This window comes from Rhodnius prolixus, unplaced genomic scaffold (assembly GCF_049639745.1).
Source record: "Rhodnius prolixus isolate KJV_2025 unplaced genomic scaffold, Rpr scaffold_5, whole genome shotgun sequence".
In the NCBI taxonomy this organism is placed as follows: domain Eukaryota; kingdom Metazoa; phylum Arthropoda; class Insecta; order Hemiptera; family Reduviidae; genus Rhodnius; species Rhodnius prolixus.
In genome coordinates, this window is record NW_027411624.1 from 1,804,316 (window position 1) to 1,825,137 (window position 20,822).

Sequence of the window (20,822 nt, forward strand, 5' to 3'; positions counted from 1 at the left end):
CAATTAAAAAAAAATTACGTTGGCCACTATGCTTTATGTTAATATCTAGAGATGTAGGTTGTAGGATTGTTTAGTCAGATTTATGAGTGAGTTTGATTGTGTTAGCAGTCAAAGTAAACTATGTGCAGTAGTGTTGTTTGGTAAAACTAGTTTTAAGTTATGTCACATACATGGTTTAACCCTGTGATTTGCTTTAGTACATAATTAAATAAAAATTACTCTATGTTAAAATGATTCTATTATGTTCGCTAAGCATTTACTGGAATTTTAGCAATAATTACAGGCAGCAAATGCCTCAATTAATATGGGTTGCAATAAACGTTTATTTCTTTTAAGCATAGGAGTCTCACAGTTTGTAAGTAGTTATTTAGATTAATTAAAATATTTGCTTTAATTTATGAAGACATATTACGATGATTATTTCTAGCTTTACAATAATAGGTTATCTTTGGGCATGCCACAACAAAACAACTTGTTGCTGTTAAACTGCTTACCAAACGTTAATAATTACATTATTTATTTTTCAGGTTACTGCTATATGGAGACAGATATTTGATTTTCTTGGTTTTATGTGGGGACCTATTCTTGTCAATTTCTTTCATATAATCTTTGTAATTTTTGGATTTTTCGGAGCTTGGCAGTACAAATCTTCCTATATTCTTTGTGTAAATTAAGAAATTTTATTTAAAATAAATTTCATTGTTTATATAATTTTTTGATTTATGTTTTTGTGACTTCTTTTGCAGTATGCTGTATGGTCGATTCTTTGGTGTGCTTGGAATTTTTTTATTTTTTGTTTCTATCTTAATATTGGTACATTGAATAGGGTACGTAATATTTTTTTCAATAAATTTTATAGGTTTATTAGGATATTATGTAATAGAGAGAGAAATTTAAAAAAAAAACTCTTGAAATATAAAAAAATATTAAGTTCCCACCATTATAAATTGCACGAGTTACAGATTGCTATCATGTTAATGAAATGTCCAGAGTACTTTACATTTTTGCATATATTATGAGGTTAATGAAACTAGATAGCTACATTTTCTTATTAGTTTAAGAAATGAAATATTAAAATTATTTTCTCAGTTTGTTGGAGCATTTATTTATTTTTTTATTCTCACATATCCACTAGAGGAAGTACTGCTCATTTCTGTTATAAATAAATTTATATCTTCGAAAAAAAAAAAATCCGTAAGTCGAGGTATCACTTATTAACCAAAATTTCTGTGTGAAATGAATATCTTTAAAACTAAAAATGGTAGAATTCTTTAATGAGTTTTGGTATTTTGATTTTATATTATCTTCCAGACACCGAGTTCAACTGCGAGTGCAACTGGGAATAAAATATAGCGATTTTTCTATATTCTCGAAATTAGTTTCAATGATTAGCTTTAAACTTGAAGTACTATTTATTTTTATCTAATATTTTCTCAAGAAATTTAGTTTTTGAGGATGTTCTCACCTCGAGGAACTCTGATTCTAAAATGCTAGTTCAATACCACAACTATATTTGAGCTCTGCTTACTTTTAAGTTTGCTTTTTTAAAAAAAAGATTTAAACTGTAATAGTTGCTGAAAGAGGGTGTTCGATGTGATATGTTTTCCTCTTAAGTAGTTTATAATTATGACTATTGATTAGTGTAGGATAACTTCTCATTTAAGCAAAATTAATTGAAATTGTGAAATATCTACACAGGACTGGGACTTATTGAGTCTTGGAGCTGGTAGTGTTAGTTGGTGGGAAACCAACGGCCCTGGATGTAAGCCATTGTTTCTTTCAAATAATTCTGGAATAGAGACGGCTCCTTGGCAACCACTCCGACCAGATCTGGTAACAGGTTGTGCGATTTCTTACTATAAACTTGAAGCAGCCCAAGCTACGATACATTTTATATTGGCAGTAAGTGTTTTTTCATTATTCGAATGGTTCGTGGGATAAAAATAGAAGTGCATTTTTACTTTTTCGTACTCGTAGAAAGAGGAACAATTAAGATCATGCTGATTTTTTCAGAATTAGTGTGTTTAGTTAGAATAACTAACTTTCGAACTGAATGTTGTTGTTGATGTTGAAAGTTGTTTATGCTTTAAGATCATAATCGGTTTCTATGAAGTGCTTCTTTAACAGATCAGATTTTGTTTTTTTAGTAGTTCTATAAAATTAGTACCTCGTCAAAGTCATATTAGTTTATAAATTTAATTTGAATCTTTTCCAGGAAAATTCAGTTAGGTTAAATTTTAGGAGAGAGCTTACCAGTAAGCCAACTACCGTCACTCAAAATTTTGTAGAAGTTGTAGTGAGAGAACGTGATTAGAGGGTCCCTAATCAGATTATTTAATTTTTTTTCCAGGTGATTGGCTTCTTATTAGCCCTCTCGGTGAATAGCACAATTAAGCATGGCGAAGAAGCAGGTAAGCTCGACATTTAAATTTTATTGAAAAAAATCAAAGCAAGATATTTAAAGAATTTGTTGTCATATTTAAAAACAGTCACCTATGATATGCTTCCAGTTCCGTCCACTTTAAAGAAAACCACGGCCACTCCATTATATCCGGTCGACCTAATGCCACGGCGGAATATTGCTGATAATAATCCGTCCTTAGAATCCATAGAAGGTATAAATGGTTCCTTAATATTCTTTTTTGATCCATTAACTCTGCATTTGGGGGGGGGGGGTCTTGCCTCTCTAATTTCCTACATATTTCAGATAATAATGACCCTCGACAAGCTGCCTGCCGACCGATGACTCCACGTCGTGTGAAAAGAAGAAGCGTCACTCGTGGAGGTGGCGTGACTGGTGCTTTACCGCCTCCTTATCAGATCGGCATAGGAACTATTCCCAGGCGGCATGGTCACCATCGATCTTCCACCAGATCCTCTGGCCGAAGACCTAGACAGAATCCAGTTACTAGACTGATGGATCACGGTAATTAATTATTGACTCAGAAATTAACTTTGCAGTATTATATAAGTTTTGTGTAGGTGAACTTTTTTAATATACATTTTTTCCCGTAACTTTACTCATGTTTTTTCAACAATGGAAACTTTATTTTAAAAACCTTTATTTCGATAGTTTTACAAGTTCTTTGTTACATTTTTGACGTTTCCTTTTTAATTATTTAATTTTTTACACTTGAATGAGAAAAGATTCTTAGCGTAAGTTTTATCAATTTTACCTTAAAAATGTATGATTCTCCTTTGTCCTAATTACATTAGTAGTGTTTGATAAATTTATCCGTAAAATTTCAACTTTGGAAATTATTAAAAAATTGTTTGAACGGCGCTGAAATTTCAAAGATGCTTGTAATATTTTAGTTCCTGCTTTCGTAGGTGATTGACAGTGTTATCTGTTGCCAGAGAACACTTTCCCATTTCCTAAGGTACTGAGAAGTGTCCAGCCTCTAATGGCATCACTTGTTGAAGTGCTTACAAAAACATCTTAAAAGTTGTAGATCTAAGTGTAAGTAATCTGTATGCGGAGATTACAGGATATAAATAGAGTTACTTTCGGTACAGGAATTATCTTCAAGCTAGGAATTTAGCAACCTCCTAGTAGGCTCCATTTAGGAGTAACCCATTGTTTATGATGAGTGATCCGAACATTACTCTCAAATGACACCTTAGAAGGAACCATATTCTGTATGTTTTTATTTTACCTTTTTCTTTTTTTTAAATTTCAGAACAATCCGGAACGAGTGCTGTAGGTGGTCATACCAACTTAATGTTTCAACACAGTCCGGAGAATTCATTTGTTTACGAACCACCGGAAAGACCTCCATCTGTGCGATCAAGTTACTCCAACTATCACGGAACAAGGCCACATTCTTATACACAAAATTTTCTAGTTTCCGGGCCGCCTGGATATAGTTCTCAGTCTGAAACTGCGATATAAAGTGGACTATTTTATTATTATTATTATTATTACAAAAAAAAAAGCAACAGAGCTGCTTGCCAATGAAAACCTTGAATGATATTTTTGCTGCTATCCAGGTTTGTTTAATGGAAGTGGTATTTTTAAACATCCGGTGTAATTTGATAATATTAATAAATTACTTACCTGGTAAGATTTAGGGAACAATCTAAGTAGCTATTAGGTTGATGTTTTTAATGTCTTTAATATGTTTGTTTTGTAGATTGTTTAGATGGTTTAAAAAAAATTGAACATATCCTGCAGTGTTACAATGGGTCCAAATTTCTTCTTCTCAAATCATGCAGGACTATAAAAATTTTCTTCTGTTTAAATATTAGGTAGGTTTTCATATACTATAGTTTGTGGGGGAATCGAATGAAATCAGAAGTTTGACTTAAAGCTCCAGTAGTAAAAAAAAACTAGCTTTTCTAAGTCCTTATAGATTTCTTGTAGGGCTTCTTTGCAGGTTAAGATTGGGATTTTGCACGTTCTTTTTTTAAAATACTAGGACCGAAATGACATAACATCCCTTTTGATATCAGCCCTTACTTTGTAGAATACCTGTAGTAAAGTTGAAATTATCAAATTAAAAAAAAAAAAAAAAAATGTTATCGACTGATGTAAATATATGTATTTATATATTAGAAAAAGTTAAAATTGGCTTTTTGTTGAACTTATAAGATAAACTAGGAGGAAAGTAGATCACGACTATACTTAGCGACAAACTCATGCACTCACTTTTTTTATCTTCTGGATGATTTTTGACAGCATTCTTTGACTACTGGATGCTGCTGAACATTAGTGAAACTAATTCCACGGATGATTGACTTAAAAAAAAAATCTAAAAATTAGTTTGTGGAACGCAAAATGTAGTCGACATAATCAAATATCATAGATAAGTTAAGTTGTTTAATGATTTTTTTTTTTACTTTTAAGAAAGATTTTGGACCAAATTCTTGAGCATAAGCTTATGGAAATAATTCCTTAATAACTTTTTCATCCCTCAGGACTCCAATATTCGTTAATATGTTGTGATATTAATTGATAATGACAATAATTTATGATGATTCCTGTTAGATTAAAGAAAAGAGAGAGAGACACATAGATTTTGTCCTCAGATTTGACTATCTCGATGGTTGGTTGGTTGGTTAATTTAAAACTGTTCAGAATACATTCGTTGTACATTTATCTACGCTGTTAAATGTTCTTCCTTAGGGAATTCTCCAGAGAACTGAAATTTCAGGGATTGCTTGTTCAGAAAATATTATATTTCCAATTTGAGTGATTATCTGTCGGACATTGCGTTTTCTCTCTCAGCAGATCATTTACCAACAAGTTTCTTTTAACTTGTTATATCATATACTCTCATCTAAAAGCTATTAATTGCAAAAACGTATTTCTGGAACATTTTATTTATAAAAGGAACCAGAAGAATTTGGTATTTGGTATGTATACTACCTTCTAAACTGATATTTGCTTTATGTTGTAGATTTCCTTTATATGAAAAATTAAAACATTGAAGGAAATTTTGTCGTTAATAATTATTACAAAATGTCATTCAATTAGATTTTTCTACTTCTGTGATTTTTTTTTTCTATTGGTCTCATTAAATTTTTCTGGGAAACATTAGCTATAATTCATTTTGAATTACTTTAACGAGGTCTTTCTAAGTTGGTGTTTTAATTGCAATATTGTCCGATTCGATTTTATTTTTTTAATTATATTTTAGTGCAATTTATATTTTTCTTAATTCAGTTCTAATTCCGTCCACTTTTAATTTTATTGTATTATTTTATAAATTTCTGTTAAAATATCGAAGATGTGATGAAGGTTTTTTTTAATGATGGGAAAATTTGATAATTATAAAGATAAATATATTTATAGATATGTTTTGTAATATGCGAAGAACGGAAATAATATTGCAGAAATAATTGTAACGACTAAGATTTTTATATTAAAAATCAAACTTGCATTCTGTAAAGTATGGTTATAAAAATTTTAGCGAAGACATTGTACGAGAGATTGTTTTTACAGAATCCTGTATTTTTATTTTTGTCAACATCTTGAGATCATTGGCACCCGGAGCTTTTTAGGGTTTTCAATTCTACGTTTCTGGGATAAGTGCAATAGGAAAGAGGCTTTGTCCTAGGGTCGAATTAAAATAATAATTCCCTTTAAATTATGATCAACTTTGTTCGATTTGCGGTAAATCTTAGAACTTAAATGATTCAATTTAGATATTTGTCTTAAAGTCTGTGAGTCTTTTTTTTCACACTTTTTGACATAGTAAATCTTGATTTCTCCTCCCCCGATGGCAAATTATTACAATATCACAATTCAGGGAAGGAATTAGCTTAGGTTAATTTCCGTTGGAGCTTCTTAAAGCTCACTGTCTGTCGCAAATTGCACTGAAAAAGTATCCGGTACAATTAATTGATGTAAACTTAAAAAAAATAGACAAAGTCAAACTTCCCCTTATAGCAATTTTCAAGTTGGACATAAACTTAGGAAAAAAACCAGTCGATGATCACAAAATATCGCAGCAGACTATCGCTGGATAAGATCTCTTGTACAATTTGTACACAGTATGACGTATCTAGGTCAACTTCATTTAGTAAGTAATCTATTTAATAATAGCTACAAAAAGGTTGGGTAGGGTTATTTTCCGGGTCGTAGATCAAACGCTCGCAACGACCCCCTCCTAGATACCTGAGACGAAAGACTTTAAAAGTAGGGAACTACAAAAACAATCTGCTTTTAAACAAAATTTTAAATCTAATAATTAAAAAAATTGATAATAAACAAAAACTGTGATAAATTTTATATTTCCATACTTTAATAATAATAAAAAAAAAAACATCTCTCGAATAACAAGCTAAATAAGTGCCATTTTTTTCTTTTTGCAAATTACAAACATTAATTTGAGCCTCAGTTAAATTTTACCTCTTGAACATTCCCCTCAATTTTATTGTTACTTTTAATTAGTGTAAGTGAAATTGAGAAAATATCTCAATTTAATGTTCAAAGTTTTGTAAATATTGTATAGCATTATTACAAATTTTTGTTTTTATATTTTTCACGTATTTTTTTTTTTTTTTAATTTATAAAGTAAGCTGTAGTTTTATGGACATTCAGACCAAAATAAGATTAAATTTGAGGAAGGATTATTTTTAATCTTCAACAAAGAATCAATAAACTTAATCTAGTAGAATATATTGCAAAGACTGTCTATTTCATTTTTCTGTTGCCTGTTTAAAAATAAAAATAAAAAGACAGAATGAACTTAACGTAATAATTATAAAAATAGACATCCAGTACAAAAATTTTAAATGTTTTATTCTAAGTTATTTTTTCATATTTTTTATTTTATTAGTTTTTCTTTTAATTACATCACCAAAAAGAAAAAAAAAAAAAAGGATTCTTAATTTTTAAGATTCAAGCACTTGATATAAAAAGAAAATTTTTAGATTTATAAATGTTCTAGAAAGTAAATATATTTATTTTAAAAAGTATACGTTTTTATTATTTAATTCCAAGTAAATCATTAATTGTATTATCTTGCTTCTTTATTCAACGTGAACCAGGATTTTTGTCTGAAAGTTGTTCTGGGAGAGAGGTGATATTCCTATATTCATTTAAGGGTACAGATAATAAAAATTGTTGAATATGCAATTATGTATAAAATTATTTAATTTCACATTAATTATGTAAAATTGTTTGAGATAAGAAATAATGGTACGTGTTTTTAATAGTCCAGCAAGATTAGATCACAAGAAAAGAAAGGTGAACAGTTATCGAGATTGTGTATTCCTAAGTCAGCTAGTGTAGTGCATGAGAGAAACAGCGTTATGTTCAATTCTCAACATTAAAATGATAAATTAACCTATGATGATGGATGAATATCTAAACCCTGTCCGAAATAGAAAAAACGCGTGCTGCAAAAATAATAAAATTTCTGAGTGTGTATGTGTTTTTTCCAAAATATCTAAAGGAAGATATGTCGTCGCTGGAAGGTGAAACTATACCAATTTGGTCCCACTAGAGAGAGGATCAAGAGAGGTGACTTAGTGATCAATATCCCTAAATTGGTAGTGGAGTCTCCGTTATCCGTCTATTCCAATTAACCGTCACTGTCCTCAGTATTTAAAAATTAAAAAAAAAAATATTTTGTATTCATTAATTTTAATACACAATAGAATGAATTGAATAATGAAAGATAGCTGACCTTTAAGGCTTAAGCGTATAAACGTATAAAATATGTATACACCAGTTAATACAAAGTTTTATACACGTTAAACAAAAGAATCTGGAAATTTTCCTGTTTTTTTCCCATTATCCGTCTATTCGACTATCCGTCACGTGTCCGGTCCCGGTCATGACGGATAACCGAGGCTCCACTGTACCACTTTTCTAAATGAATTTTCCTTTTTTTTTTTTTGAGATAATTTTCATCTGAGACCTAATTACATTTCCAAATTTATTTCCGGTAAAACTGAATTGAAAATTTGATACACTTGCATGAATAGAATTTATGAGGAAAAGTTGGTACGCTCGACTGTTACTAGATAGTATGAGTGCATATATGCTTCTTATTATCTCAATAATTATTGATTGGCTGAACTATTTGGCCTAACTCCAAAGAGAAATGAATTACACAACCCAAGATTTCACAACACTTTTATTAGAATCGATTTTTCTAAAACAAATATTCCAATTAAAATTCTTTGTCTGTTAATCAAACTTATTAATGTCAAAGAAATTCTTTCACTTCTGGTTTTGAAAGAATCTACTACCGTTAATGTCGTATTAAATTGTAAGGGGCCATTTTCGAAAGAGAGAAAAAAAAAACAAGCATTTTCTTTCAACAAAGTTGCTACAACTTAGAATGCTAGTAACATGTTTAACTCTCTTTAATTGCAAGAAGTGCATTATAAAGTCAATTCTAGTTTTACCATCTATACTGGGCCTTCATACTTATCTTTCTTCCAAAAACACCTAAACCATAACATGAAATCTCTCGAATATTGAAGTAGTCTCTTCTATCCAACAGCTTAGATTTCATTTTCTTTTAACATCAGCCCATTCACATCATTACTGATATTTCATTTTCATGCTAAATTTATATCTTTTTGTACATGGTCAGTACTCTATTATAGGTACATTCCTTCATATATTGTCTTATATTGTTAACAGTTACTTAATTGTGCAGATTTTTTTTATTAACTTAAAAACAATGTTTATCAATTCTCAATATTGGTACGAAAACAAAAACGAATAGGTTATAAATACCTAATTCCCTTAAATTAAACGTCTCACTACTATTTAAGAGCAGAAATTCCATCTTGTCCTGCATTTTGGATACAATGTAAATTTTTTTTTGGTACTTTTCCGTTAGCCGGGCGCAAATGTCGCCAATTGTGAACCAAACCGAGCCAAGTCAACGGAATAAAAGTAGAAAACGTTCAACTATAAACAAAAATTAATTAATAGTAAGCAAAACAAGTTCAACTATAAACAAATATTAATTAATAGTAAGCAAAACAAGTTCAACTATAAACAAATATTAATGAATTGTAAAGAAAACAGTTTTACCCAATACTGTTTTTCGCTTGCGCCCGGCTAACGGAAAAGTACCCTTTTTTTTCCTGTTGGTGAAGCTTGGCCTTCCCAAGTCCCAGCCAGAATCCCTTTTGAGATTTGACAAATCTCAAAAGTGCTCTCAATCGAATTGTTATGGACAACATTTTCAAATAAATGTCATAGATCTATATGAATGCAACGTATATCAAGTTTTAAGGAAATCATTATATTCAATTTGGAGACAAACCTAGACAAATGACAAAATTGGTGAAGTGAAGTCGGTATACGAGGTAGTCCGGAGGATTTATTTTGACCAAAACTTTGATGAGGCATCCCCTGTTGGCACCTAAGTGAAATATCAAATTTAAACTCTCTATCTCTATGATTATTTGTTTCTAAGTTATGGTGGGTTATGCACTATAATTTGTAAAAACCACTTTTTCGAGCTCAGGGGACTAAGGTGACAACTCGAAATTAAAAATCTGGACGATTACAATATCTTCTAATGCTAATAGAGAAAGTAAAGAAGCTGTAACCAAGTGAAATATAACACAATTGATTGTAACAATCTCTTATCACTACTCTTATCATTTATTCATGCGTTATTAAAAGCCGTCAATGTTAATTCCTATTGTGTAAGAACGAATGAATTGGCCAACTATTCAAAGAATCAAAACGTCATATACATAATTTTTTGGTAACATAATAGGGATTTTAACAAAAAATTGTTTTAATTTTTATTTTTAGAATTAGGGTCAAATAGGTGCTAGCGCATGGTCCACTGAGATTGCCAGCAACGCGCATGTCACTTCTCTCTAAATCTGTTTGACGATTCCTCGATTAGATTATCATTTTTTTCTCTTTTGCTTTTATCTTATGTTTACATAACATTTAATGGCAATAAAGTATGTAATTTTATGTCAAATTGGCGTTGATATTAAATTAGAATGAGAGTTTTTATTAAATTAATAGAAAAGCTATGAGTAGTGCCGAGATATACTGTTTACATTCAGTGATTACAGAATGTAATCATCGATACCATGGACTGTCAGATATCCCTTTGTCCCAGCCAGAATCCCTTTAGAGGTTTTTCACCCCTTTAGGTTAAGGTTTTCCTTTTTTGTACATATAAGTGGTTTTCTTTTTCTATTTTTCACATAGCCGGCAAGTATAAAGTTTAAATCATTTTTTAAAAATCGTCTCCTATATTTATTTATTTTAACCAATTTTTATCAGATTAAATCAACATGTTTTATAAAGTGAATTTATTGAAAGTTTATAGTGATTTAAAACATTTACAATGTTTAATGAAAGATGTGACGAATAAGAAATATTACAGTACACTGAATCCGACGAGTTATTGTAAGAAGAAAGAACTGTCATCCGATGTTAACCATGTCAATAGAAATGTGAGTCAATCTTTTATACATACTTTGTTGCGAATCGTACAATTGCACTGTTATCACAAAGTAGGGTATCTAGTTTCTCCGAACACTTTCCCTATGAATAGATTCTGTGAGTTTTGCCTCGGAGCTGAGTCGTCTCGACCCATGGATCTGTTCTAGCACCTACAGTTGGAGCGTCTTATTCCAGACTTGCCTGTATAATTAGAGTTAGGTATCTGGTGTCCAGATTAAGCTTGGAAGCGTGTTTGCATTACTCTTACTTCTAGAACAATTTTGCGGCACTTTGAACAATATTTTATTCTACCAGGCACGCTAAAATGTTATTAGTATTTTTTTAATGATGTTTTTTAACTAAGTCCAAAACAGATCTATCGAACCCCGTGTACTCATTCTATTGCACTAGGCGATGAAACCTTCCCCCAGGTCCTCTAGAGAAGTTCTTGGAAAAGAAGCGGGAGCAGTATTGAGGGATCACCACTCGCTGTTCAAATATATCCTACTTCTCCAGGATATTCTGAAGAAGACTCTCCCAAATTAAAACAAACTGAAAGGATGCTAATTCAAATCCAGTTTTTTTCTTCAAGAATGAACAAGAGTAGGCAGTCGGAGTTGACCATTCGCTGATCCCAACACACTCCCGTTCCATCAAGCATTTATCAACCTCCATTAACTGTTATGAAGACGAGTCAACTCGAAAAGATACAAAAAAAATGGAATTCATGCCAAAAGCTGCGTTTCCGCAACATGAAATGATAATATTTTTTTGTTTGAACTTAAACTACTGAACCCAAATGTTCAGTTTTCCTCGAAAAACGGATCCAACCGTTTTCTTTAAATTTCGTATATTTATTTATTTATTCTTCCTGAAATTGTGGCGTCTAATATTTCTCCGGATACAAAGCACTAGAAGACTGGATCGCCCAATGCCTGATTTCCTGCTTCCAGTTTCACTGGTTACGCCGTAATATGTGATTAACTAACATTCTTTATTATTACCAGCTGGATGGTATTCCTTTAAATTTGACGAGCGGACGGTGTGCAACAGTATTTGCCTGCGTTCCTTCTTGTAACGGGAGCCGTCTTTTCTTGCAATCAATCAATTCACTTGAATAAGTAAATCTATCAGTTTTAATTTTGAAAAATTTTATTTGAGATCTCAGGGAACTGAAAGGTGAAAGGCGCTGCTGACTCTTCCGCTTTGTTCATTAAGCATCCACTTTGATTTCACTACAAACGAACAATTGTATGATTATATTAAAGCCAAACTATTTTACCTTCTCTTTTAGGTATCCAAACTGGCCAGCAAACTAAGTGATTTCCATAAAGAAGCGCTTACAACAATCAGCAGCCATAGGTTGGTATTTGTCAAGTTGTCAATTACTCTTACAAGTTAAAAATTAATTGGTAAATAATATGGTTTTGTACATTTCTTTGTCCATTGCATTCGTAAAAAATTTATTAAGGAATTATACAATCATCCACGATGCAACTTTTATACATTCGTAAGTATTTTTGGATAAAAATATATTTTGGCAATGTAGCAATGCTTAAAAATTAGCAGCTTGAGGTAGATAAAAGTCGTCGGTCTAATTAAACAAACTTGATACCTCACAAATTCAATATTTTTTGAGAACGAGAATGTTTTCTTTATAATTAATTTTTGTCTGGGATTTTCAATCTCACCCTTCGTTCAGGGGTAAATCTTCGCTTTGAAATTTCATTAGGAAAAAATACGTTTTGAAGATCACTGAAACCAGAAAAGATTCTCACAAATCGGTGTGTCAATGACCAGCTTAACTCCTAAACGAAAAATGGTTTACATTATAAATTTGGTACTTCATGTAGCCGCCCCCGTACAAACGTGTAATAAGATTTTTGTCAAAATTGATATACCAGAAGTGCCACATTAGTAAATCGATTTTTTAGCTCTTGTTTCCGCACAGTACTTCTGTATAAATGTTTTTTTCCAAGAAGAAATTATTTTAGCGCACTTCCATGAGTGGAGCAGTCTCCCATCTAGAGTGACATTTCAGTTTTATTGCTGTCTCTGATATTAAGTTCTCTACTTGTCATTCACTTCCTTCCTGTCAAAACATTTTCCAAAAGTAGTAAAGTTACGGAGTTTGCAAATAGACCGACGATATTGTAGCATTTTTCCACCATTTAACTATTTTTAACAAATTTAAACTAAATTTAAAATTATTGAAGATTTCTGAGGAGTCTATGAAAAAAAAAAAAAAATTTTTTATGGTAATATCAATGCCAATGTTGACATGTTACATTTTCTCAAAATATAATTATCAATTATAATCAATAAAAAATTAATAACAGCAATTAAATAACTAAACTTTAAACTTACTCTTTTAAATACATTCATGCAAGTACGGCTGCCAGTTGGTTAAGATTGCCTTCTAAGGCTAGATGAAAACCAATAGCGAACTCTAATAAAAATGGTATCAATTAGTATTATAATAAAAATATCCAGTAAGAAAGCTGCATAAGGGTTGATCGTCGAAAAGAGAAATGAAATCGTTTGAAAACCCCTTTTATATCTCTAATAACTATTACTACTAAAACATTGTAATTTATATCATTAATAGAACTAACTTTTCTCAACAATTTGGTAAAGAAATCATTAAAATCTGATTAACAGTAAAGGAGATACAGAGGTTTGAAATTCGTTGGTATTTGAAAGAGACCAAAATTTAACCTTACATATCTCGATAGCTATTATCTCTAAAATATAATTTATGTCACTTATTCACATAACATTTCTCTGCAATTTGTTAAAGAAATCATTAAAATCAGAACAATAGGAATGGAGATATAAAGGTATGAAATTTGAAGGTAATTGAATACAATAAAAATTTAACCTTCTACATATATCACGATAGCAATTATTACCAAAACATTCCAGATTAAATCAGTCATTAGAGTATTATCGAAAACTACTCGATAGATTTTGTTTATATTTTACCTGCATATGGAGACTTCTATTGTCTATAATTGTATAAAATTAAGTAAAAATCTGTCGACTAGGAAACGAGATATTTAGAGGTAAAGTTTGTTTCTGTTTCAAACAGTGAAATAATTAACTTCAAATATCTCGAAAACTACTCGATAGATTTTGTTTGTATTTCACCCCTATATAGAGATTTCTATTGTCTATAATTGTATATAATTTAGTAAAAATCTATCAACTAGAAAACGAGATATTTAGAGGTAAAGTTTGTATCTGTTTCAAACAGTGAAATCTATAACTTCAAATATCACTAAAACTACTCGATAGATTTTGTTTATATATTACCTGTATATGGAGACTTCTATTGTCTATAATTGTATAATATTTAGTAAAAATCTGTCGAGTAGAAAACGAGATATTTAGAGGTAAAGTACGTTTCTGTTTCAAACAGTGAAATCTTTAACTTCAAATATCTCGAAAACTACTCGATTGATTTTGTTTGTATTTTACCTGTATATGGAGACTTTTATTGTCTATAATTGTACAAAATTTAGTAAAAATCTGTCGAGTAGATAACGAGATATTTAGAGGTAATGTTTTTTTTCTGTTTAAAACAGTGAAATCTTTAACTTCAAATATCTCGGAAACTACTCAATAGATTTTGTTTATATTTTACCTGTATATCGAGACTTCTATTGTCTATAATTGTATAAAATTTAGTAAAAGTCTGTCAAGTAGAAAACGAGATATTCAGAGGTAATGATTCTTTCTGTTTCAAACCGTGAAATTATTAACTTCAAATATCTAGAAAACTACTCGATAGATTTTGTTTATATTTTACCTGCATATGGAGACTTCTATTGTCTATAAATGTATAAAATTTAGTAAAAATCTGTCGAGTAGAAAACGAGATATTTAGAGGTAAACTTTGTTTCTGTTTCAAACCGTGAAATATTTAACTTCAAATATCTCGAACACTATTCGATATATTTTGTTTATATTATTCCTGTATATGGAGACTTTCATTATCTATAATTATATAAAATTTAGTAAAAATCTGTCGAGTAGAAAACGAGATATTTAGAGGTAAAGTTTGTTTCTGTTTCAAACAGTGAAATTTTTAACTTCAAATATCTGGAAAACTACTCGATAGATTTTGTTTATATTTTACCTGCATATGGAGACTTCTATTGTCTATAATTGTATAAGATTTAGTAAAAATCTGTCGAGTAATAAACGAGATATTTAGAGGTAAAGTTTGTTTCTGTTACAAACGGGGAAATCATTAACTTCAAATATCTCGAAAACTACTCGATAGATTTTGTTTATATTTTACCTGTATATGGAGACAACTATTGTCTATAATTGAATAAAATTTAGCAAAAATCTGTCGAGTAGAAAACGAGATATTTATAGTTGAAAGTTTGTTTTTGTTTAAAACAGTAAAATCTTTAATTTCAAATATCTGGAAAACTACTCGATAGATTTTGATTGTATGTTACCTGTATATGGAGACATTTATTGTCTATAATTGTATAAGATTTAGTAAAAATCTGTCGAGTAATAAACGAGATATTTAGAGGTAGAGTTTGTTTCGGTTACAAACAGGTAAATCTTTAACTTCAAATATCTCGAAAACTACTCAATAGATTTTGTTTATATTTTACCTGTATATGGAGACAACTATTGTCTATAATTGAATAAAATTTAGCAAAAATCTGTCGAGTAGAAAACGAGATATTTAGAGGTAAAGTTTGTTTCTGTTTCAAACAGTGAAATTTTTAATTTTAAATATCTCGAAAACTACTCGATAGATTTGGTTTGTATTTTACCTGTATATGGAGACTTTTATTATCTATAATTATATAAAATTTAGTAAAAATCTGTCGAGTAGATAACGAGATATTTAAAGTTGAAAGTTTGTTTCTGTTTAAAACAGTGAAATCTTTAACTTCAAATATCTCGGAAACTACTCAATAGATTTTGTTTATATTTTACCTGTATATCGAGACTTCTATTGTCTATAATTGTATAAAATTTAGTAAAAATCTGTCTAGTAGAAAACGAGATATTTATAGTTGAAAGTTTGTTTTTGTTTAAAACAGTAAAATCTTTAATTTCAAATATCTGGAAAACTACTCGATAGATTTTGTTTGTATGTTACCTGTATATGGAGACATTTATTGTCTATAATTGTATAAAATTTAGTAAAAATCTGTCGAGTAATAAACGAGATATTTAGAGGTAAAGTTTGTTTCTGTTACAAACGGGGAAATCATTAACTTCAAATATCTCGAACACTATTCGATATATTTTGTTTATATTATTCCTGTATATGGAGACTTTTATTATCTATAATTAAATAAGATTTAGCAAAAATCTATCGAGTAGAAAACGAGATATTTAGAGGTAAAGTTTGTTTCTGTTTCAAACAGTGAAATTTTTAACTTCAAATATCTGGAAAACTACTCGATAGATTTTGTTTGTATTTTACCTGCATATGGAGACTTCTATTGTCTATAATTGTATAAAATTTAGTAAAAATCTGTCTAGTAGAAAACGAGATATTTAGAGGTAAAGTTGGTTTCTGTTTCAAACAGTGAAATCTTTAATTTCAAATATTTAGAAAACTACTCGATAGATCTTGTTTATATTTTACCTGCATATGGAGACTTCTATTGTCTATAATTGTATAAGATTTAGTAAAAATCTGTCGAGTAATAAACGAGATATTTAGAGGTAGAGTTTGTTTCGGTTACAAACAGGTAAATCTTTAACTTCAAATATCTCGAAAACTACTCGATAGATTTTGTTTATATTTTACCTGTATATGGAGACAACTATTGTCTATAATTGAATAAAATTTAGCAAAAATCTGTCGAGTAGAAAACGAGATATTTAGAGGTAAAGTTTGTTTCTGTTTCAAACAGTGAAATTTTTAATTTTAAATATCTCTAAAACTACTCGATAGATTTGGTTTGTATTTTACCTGTATATGGAGACTTTTATTGTCTATAATTGTACAAAATTTAGTAAAAATCTGTCGAGTAGATAACGAGATATTTAAAGTTGAAAGTTTGTTTCTGTTTAAAACAGTGAAATCTTTAACTTCAAATATCTCGGAAACTACTCAATAGATTTTGTTTGTATTTTACCTGTATATGAAGACTTTTATTGTCTATAATTGTATAAAATTTAGTAAAAATCTGTCGAGTAGAAAACGAGATATTCAGAGGTAATGTTTCTTTCTGTTTCAAACCGTGAAATTATTAACTTCAAATATCTAGAAAACTACTCGATAGATTTTGTTTATATTTTACCTGCATATGGAGACTTCTATTGTCTATAACTGTATAAAATTTAGTAAAAATCTGTCGAGTAGAAAACGAGATATTTAGAGGTAAAGTTTGTTTCTGTTTCAAACCGTGAAATATTTAACTTCAAATATCTCGAAAACTATTCGATATATTTTGTTTGTATTTTACCTGTATATGTAGAATTTTATTGTCTATAATTGTATAAAATTTAGTAAAAATCTGTCGAGTAATAAACGAGATATTTAGAGGTAAAGTTTGTTTCTGTTCCAAACAGTGAAATTTTTAACTTCAAATATCTCTAAAACTTCTCGATAGATTTGGTTTGTATTTTACCTGTATATGGAGACTTTTATTATCTATAATTATATAAAATTTAGTAAAAATCTGTCGAGTAGATAACGAGATATTTAAAGTTGAAAGTTTGTTTCTGTTTAAAACAGTGAAATCTTTAACTTCAAATATCTCGGAAACTACTCAATAGATTTTGTTTATATTTTACCTGTATATCGAGACTTCTATTGTCTATAATTGTATAAAATTTAGTAAAAATCTGTCTAGTAGAAAACGAGATATTTATAGTTGAAAGTTTGTTTTTGTTTAAAACAGTAAAATCTTTAATTTCAAATATCTGGAAAACTACTCGATAGATTTTGTTTGTATGTTACCTGTATATGGAGACATTTATTGTCTATAATTGTATAAAATTTAGTAAAAATTTGTCGAGTAGAAAACGAGATATTCAGAGGTAATGATTCTTTCTGTTTCAAACCGTGAAATTATTAACTTCAAATATCTAGAAAACTACTCGATAGATTTTGTTTATATTTTACCTGCATATGGAGACTTCTATTGTCTATAATTGTATAAAATTTAGTAAAAATTTGTCGAGTAGAAAACGAGATATTCAGAGGTAATGATTCTTTCTGTTTCAAACCGTGAAATTATTAACTTCAAATATCTAGAAAACTACTCGATAGATTTTGTTTATATTTTACCTGCATATGGAGACTTCTATTGTCTATAAATGTAGAAAATTTAGTAAAAAATCTGTCGAGCAGAAAACGAGATATTTTGAGGTAAACTTTGTTTCTGTTTCAAACCGTGAAATATTTAACTTCAAATATCTCGAACACTATTCGATATATTTTGTTTATATTATTCCTGTATATGGAGACTTTTATTATCTATAATTAAATAAGATTTAGCAAAAATCTATCGAGTAGAAAACGAGATATTTAGAGGTAAAGTTTGTTTCTGTTTCAAACAGTGAAATTTTTAACTTCAAATATCTGGAAAACTACTCGATAGATTTTGTTTGTATTTTACCTGCATATGGAGACTTCTATTGTCTATAATTGTATAAAATTTAGTAAAAATCTGTCTAGTAGAAAACGAGATATTTATAGTTGAAAGTTTGTTTTTGTTTAAAACAGTAAAATCTTTAATTTCAAATATCTGGAAAACTACTCGATAGATTTTGATTGTATGTTACCTGTATATGGAGACATTTATTGTCTATAATTGTATAAAATTTAGTAAAAATCTGTCGAGTAATAAACGAGATATTTAGAGGTAAAGTTTGTTTCTGTTACAAACGGGGAAATCATTAACTTCAAATATCTCGAAAACTACTCGATAGATTTTGTTTATATTTTACCTGCATATGGAGACTTCTATTGTCTATAATTGAATAAAATTTAGAAAAATCTGTCGAGTAGGAAACGAGATATTTAGAGGTAAAGTTGGTTTCTGTTTCAAACAGTGAAATCTTTAATTTCAAATATTTAGAAAACTACTCGATAGATCTTGTTTATATTTTACCTGCATATGGAGACTTCTATTGTCTATAATTGTATAAGATTTAGTAAAAATCTGTCGAGTAATAAACGAGATATTTAGAGGTAGAGTTTGTTTCGGTTACAAACAGGTAAATCTTTAACTTCAAATATCTCGAAAACTACTCGATAGATTTTGTTTATATTTTACCTGTATATGGAGACAACTATTGTCTATAATAGAATAAAATTTAGCAAAAATCTGTCGAGTAGAAAACGAGATATTTAGAGGTAAAGTTTGTTTCTGTTTCAAACAGTGAAATTTTTAATTTTAAATATCTCTAAAACTACTCGATAGATTTGGTTTGTATTTTACCTGTATATGGAGACTTTTATTGTCTATAATTGTACAAAATTTAGTAAAAATCTGTCGAGTAGATAACGAGATATTTAAAGTTGAAAGTTTGTTTCTGTTTAAAACAGTGAAATCTTTAACTTCAAATATCTCGGAAACTACTCAATAGATTTTGTTTGTATTTTACCTGTATATGAAGACTTTTATTGTCTATAATTGTATAAAATTTAGTAAAAATCTGTCGAGTAGAAAACGAGATATTCAGAGGTAATGTTTCTTTCTGTTTCAAACCGTGAAATTATTAACTTCAAATATCTAGAAAACTACTCGATAGATTTTGTTTATATTTTACCTGCATATGGAGACTTCTATTGTCTATAATTGTATAAAATTTAGTAAAAATCTGTCGAGTAGAAAACGAGATATTTAGAGGTAAAGTTTGTTTCTGTTTCAAACCGTGAAATATTTAACTTCAAATATCTCGAAAACTATTCGATATATTTTGTTTGTATTTTACCTGTATATGTAGAATTTTATTGTCTATAATTGTATAAAATTTAGTAAAAATCTGTCGAGTAATAAACGAGATATTTAGAGGTAAAGTTTGTTTCTGTTCCAAACAGTGAAATTTTTAACTTCAAATATCTCTAAAACTTCTCGATAGATTTGGTTTGTATTTTACCTGTATATGGAGACTTTTATTATCTATAATTATATAAAATTTAGTAAAAATCTGTCGAGTAGATAACGAGATATTTAAAGTTGAAAGTTTGTTTCTGTTTAAAACAGTGAAATCTTTAACTTCAAATATCTCGGAAACTACTCAATAGATTTTGTTTATATTTTACCTGTATATCGAGACTTCTATTGTCTATAATTGTATAAAATTTAGTAAAAATCTGTCTAGTAGAAAACGAGATATTTATAGTTGAAAGTTTGTTTTTGTTTAAAACAGTAAAATCTTTAATTTCAAATATCTGGAAAACTACTCGATAGATTTTGTTTGTATGTTACCTGTATATGGAGACATTTATTGTCTATAATTGTATAAAATTTAGTAAAAATTTGTCGAGTAGAAAACGAGATATTCAGAGGTAATGATTCTTTCTGTTTCAAACCGTGAAATTATTAACTTCAAATATCTAGAAAACTACTCGATAGATTTTGTTTATATTTTACCTGCATATGGAGACTTCTATTGTCTATAATTGTATAAAATTTAGTAAAAATTTGTCGAGTAGAAAACGAGATATTCAGAGGTAATGATTCTTTCTGTTTCAAACCGTGAAATTATTAACTTCAAATATCTAGAAAACTACTCGATAGATTTTGTTTATATTTTACCTGCATATGGAGACTTCTATTGTCTATAAATGTAGAAAATTTAGTAAAAAATCTGTCGAGCAGAAAACGAGATATTTTGAGGTAATGATTCTTTCTGTTTCAAACCGTAAAATTATTAACTTCAAATATCTAGAAAACTACTCGATAGATTTTGTTTATATTTTACCTGCATA

At 29.2% G+C, this 20,822-nt stretch overlaps 2 protein-coding genes across 4 annotated transcripts in view; both read left to right on the plus strand.

The window, feature by feature from the left end:
• The first annotated feature begins 52 nt into the window (after positions 1-52).
• Positions 53-7,422, plus strand: LOC141458820 (sodium/potassium-transporting ATPase subunit beta-1-interacting protein 3-like). Of its 2 annotated transcripts, none has more exons than XM_074137322.1 (8): positions 53-355; positions 528-665; positions 747-827; positions 1,699-1,902; positions 2,351-2,411; positions 2,490-2,615; positions 2,708-2,926; positions 3,681-7,422. In XM_074137322.1, exons 1-8 carry the CDS (start codon positions 305-307, stop codon positions 3,890-3,892), a joined length of 1,092 nt encoding a protein of 363 aa, XP_073993423.1. In that variant the 5' UTR covers positions 53-304; the 3' UTR covers positions 3,893-7,422. The 2 variants fall into 2 exon arrangements, with proteins under 2 accessions (XP_073993423.1, XP_073993424.1); XM_074137323.1 differs by having other exon boundaries at positions 54-355; positions 2,511-2,615.
• Positions 7,423-10,326: 2,904 nt separating this feature from the next.
• LOC141458815 (glutaminase liver isoform, mitochondrial-like) overlaps positions 10,327-20,822 on the plus strand; it is a 35,763-nt gene continuing 25,267 nt past the window's right edge. The window contains exons 1-3 of one of the 2 annotated variants that reach the window (XM_074137309.1): positions 10,327-10,899; positions 12,183-12,250; positions 12,360-12,398. In XM_074137309.1, the coding sequence (XP_073993410.1) occupies positions 10,738-10,899; positions 12,183-12,250; positions 12,360-12,398 (269 nt within the window). In that variant the 5' untranslated portion in view covers positions 10,327-10,737. The remainder of the gene's footprint in view (positions 10,900-12,182; positions 12,251-12,359; positions 12,399-20,822) is intronic. The other variant, XM_074137310.1, reaches the window with a different exon arrangement.

Excerpts from the sequence above, each read along its gene's own strand:
- LOC141458820 (XM_074137322.1), top strand. The coding sequence starts at position 305 with ATGGGTTGCAATAAACGTTTATTTCTTTTAAGCATAGGAGTCTCACAG. Across the intron at positions 356-527 it reads GCATAGGAGTCTCACAGTTT|GTTACTGCTATATGGAGACA; the intron begins GTAAGTAGTTAT and ends TTTATTTTTCAG. Across the intron at positions 2,616-2,707 it reads GTCCTTAGAATCCATAGAAG|ATAATAATGACCCTCGACAA; the intron begins GTATAAATGGTT and ends TACATATTTCAG.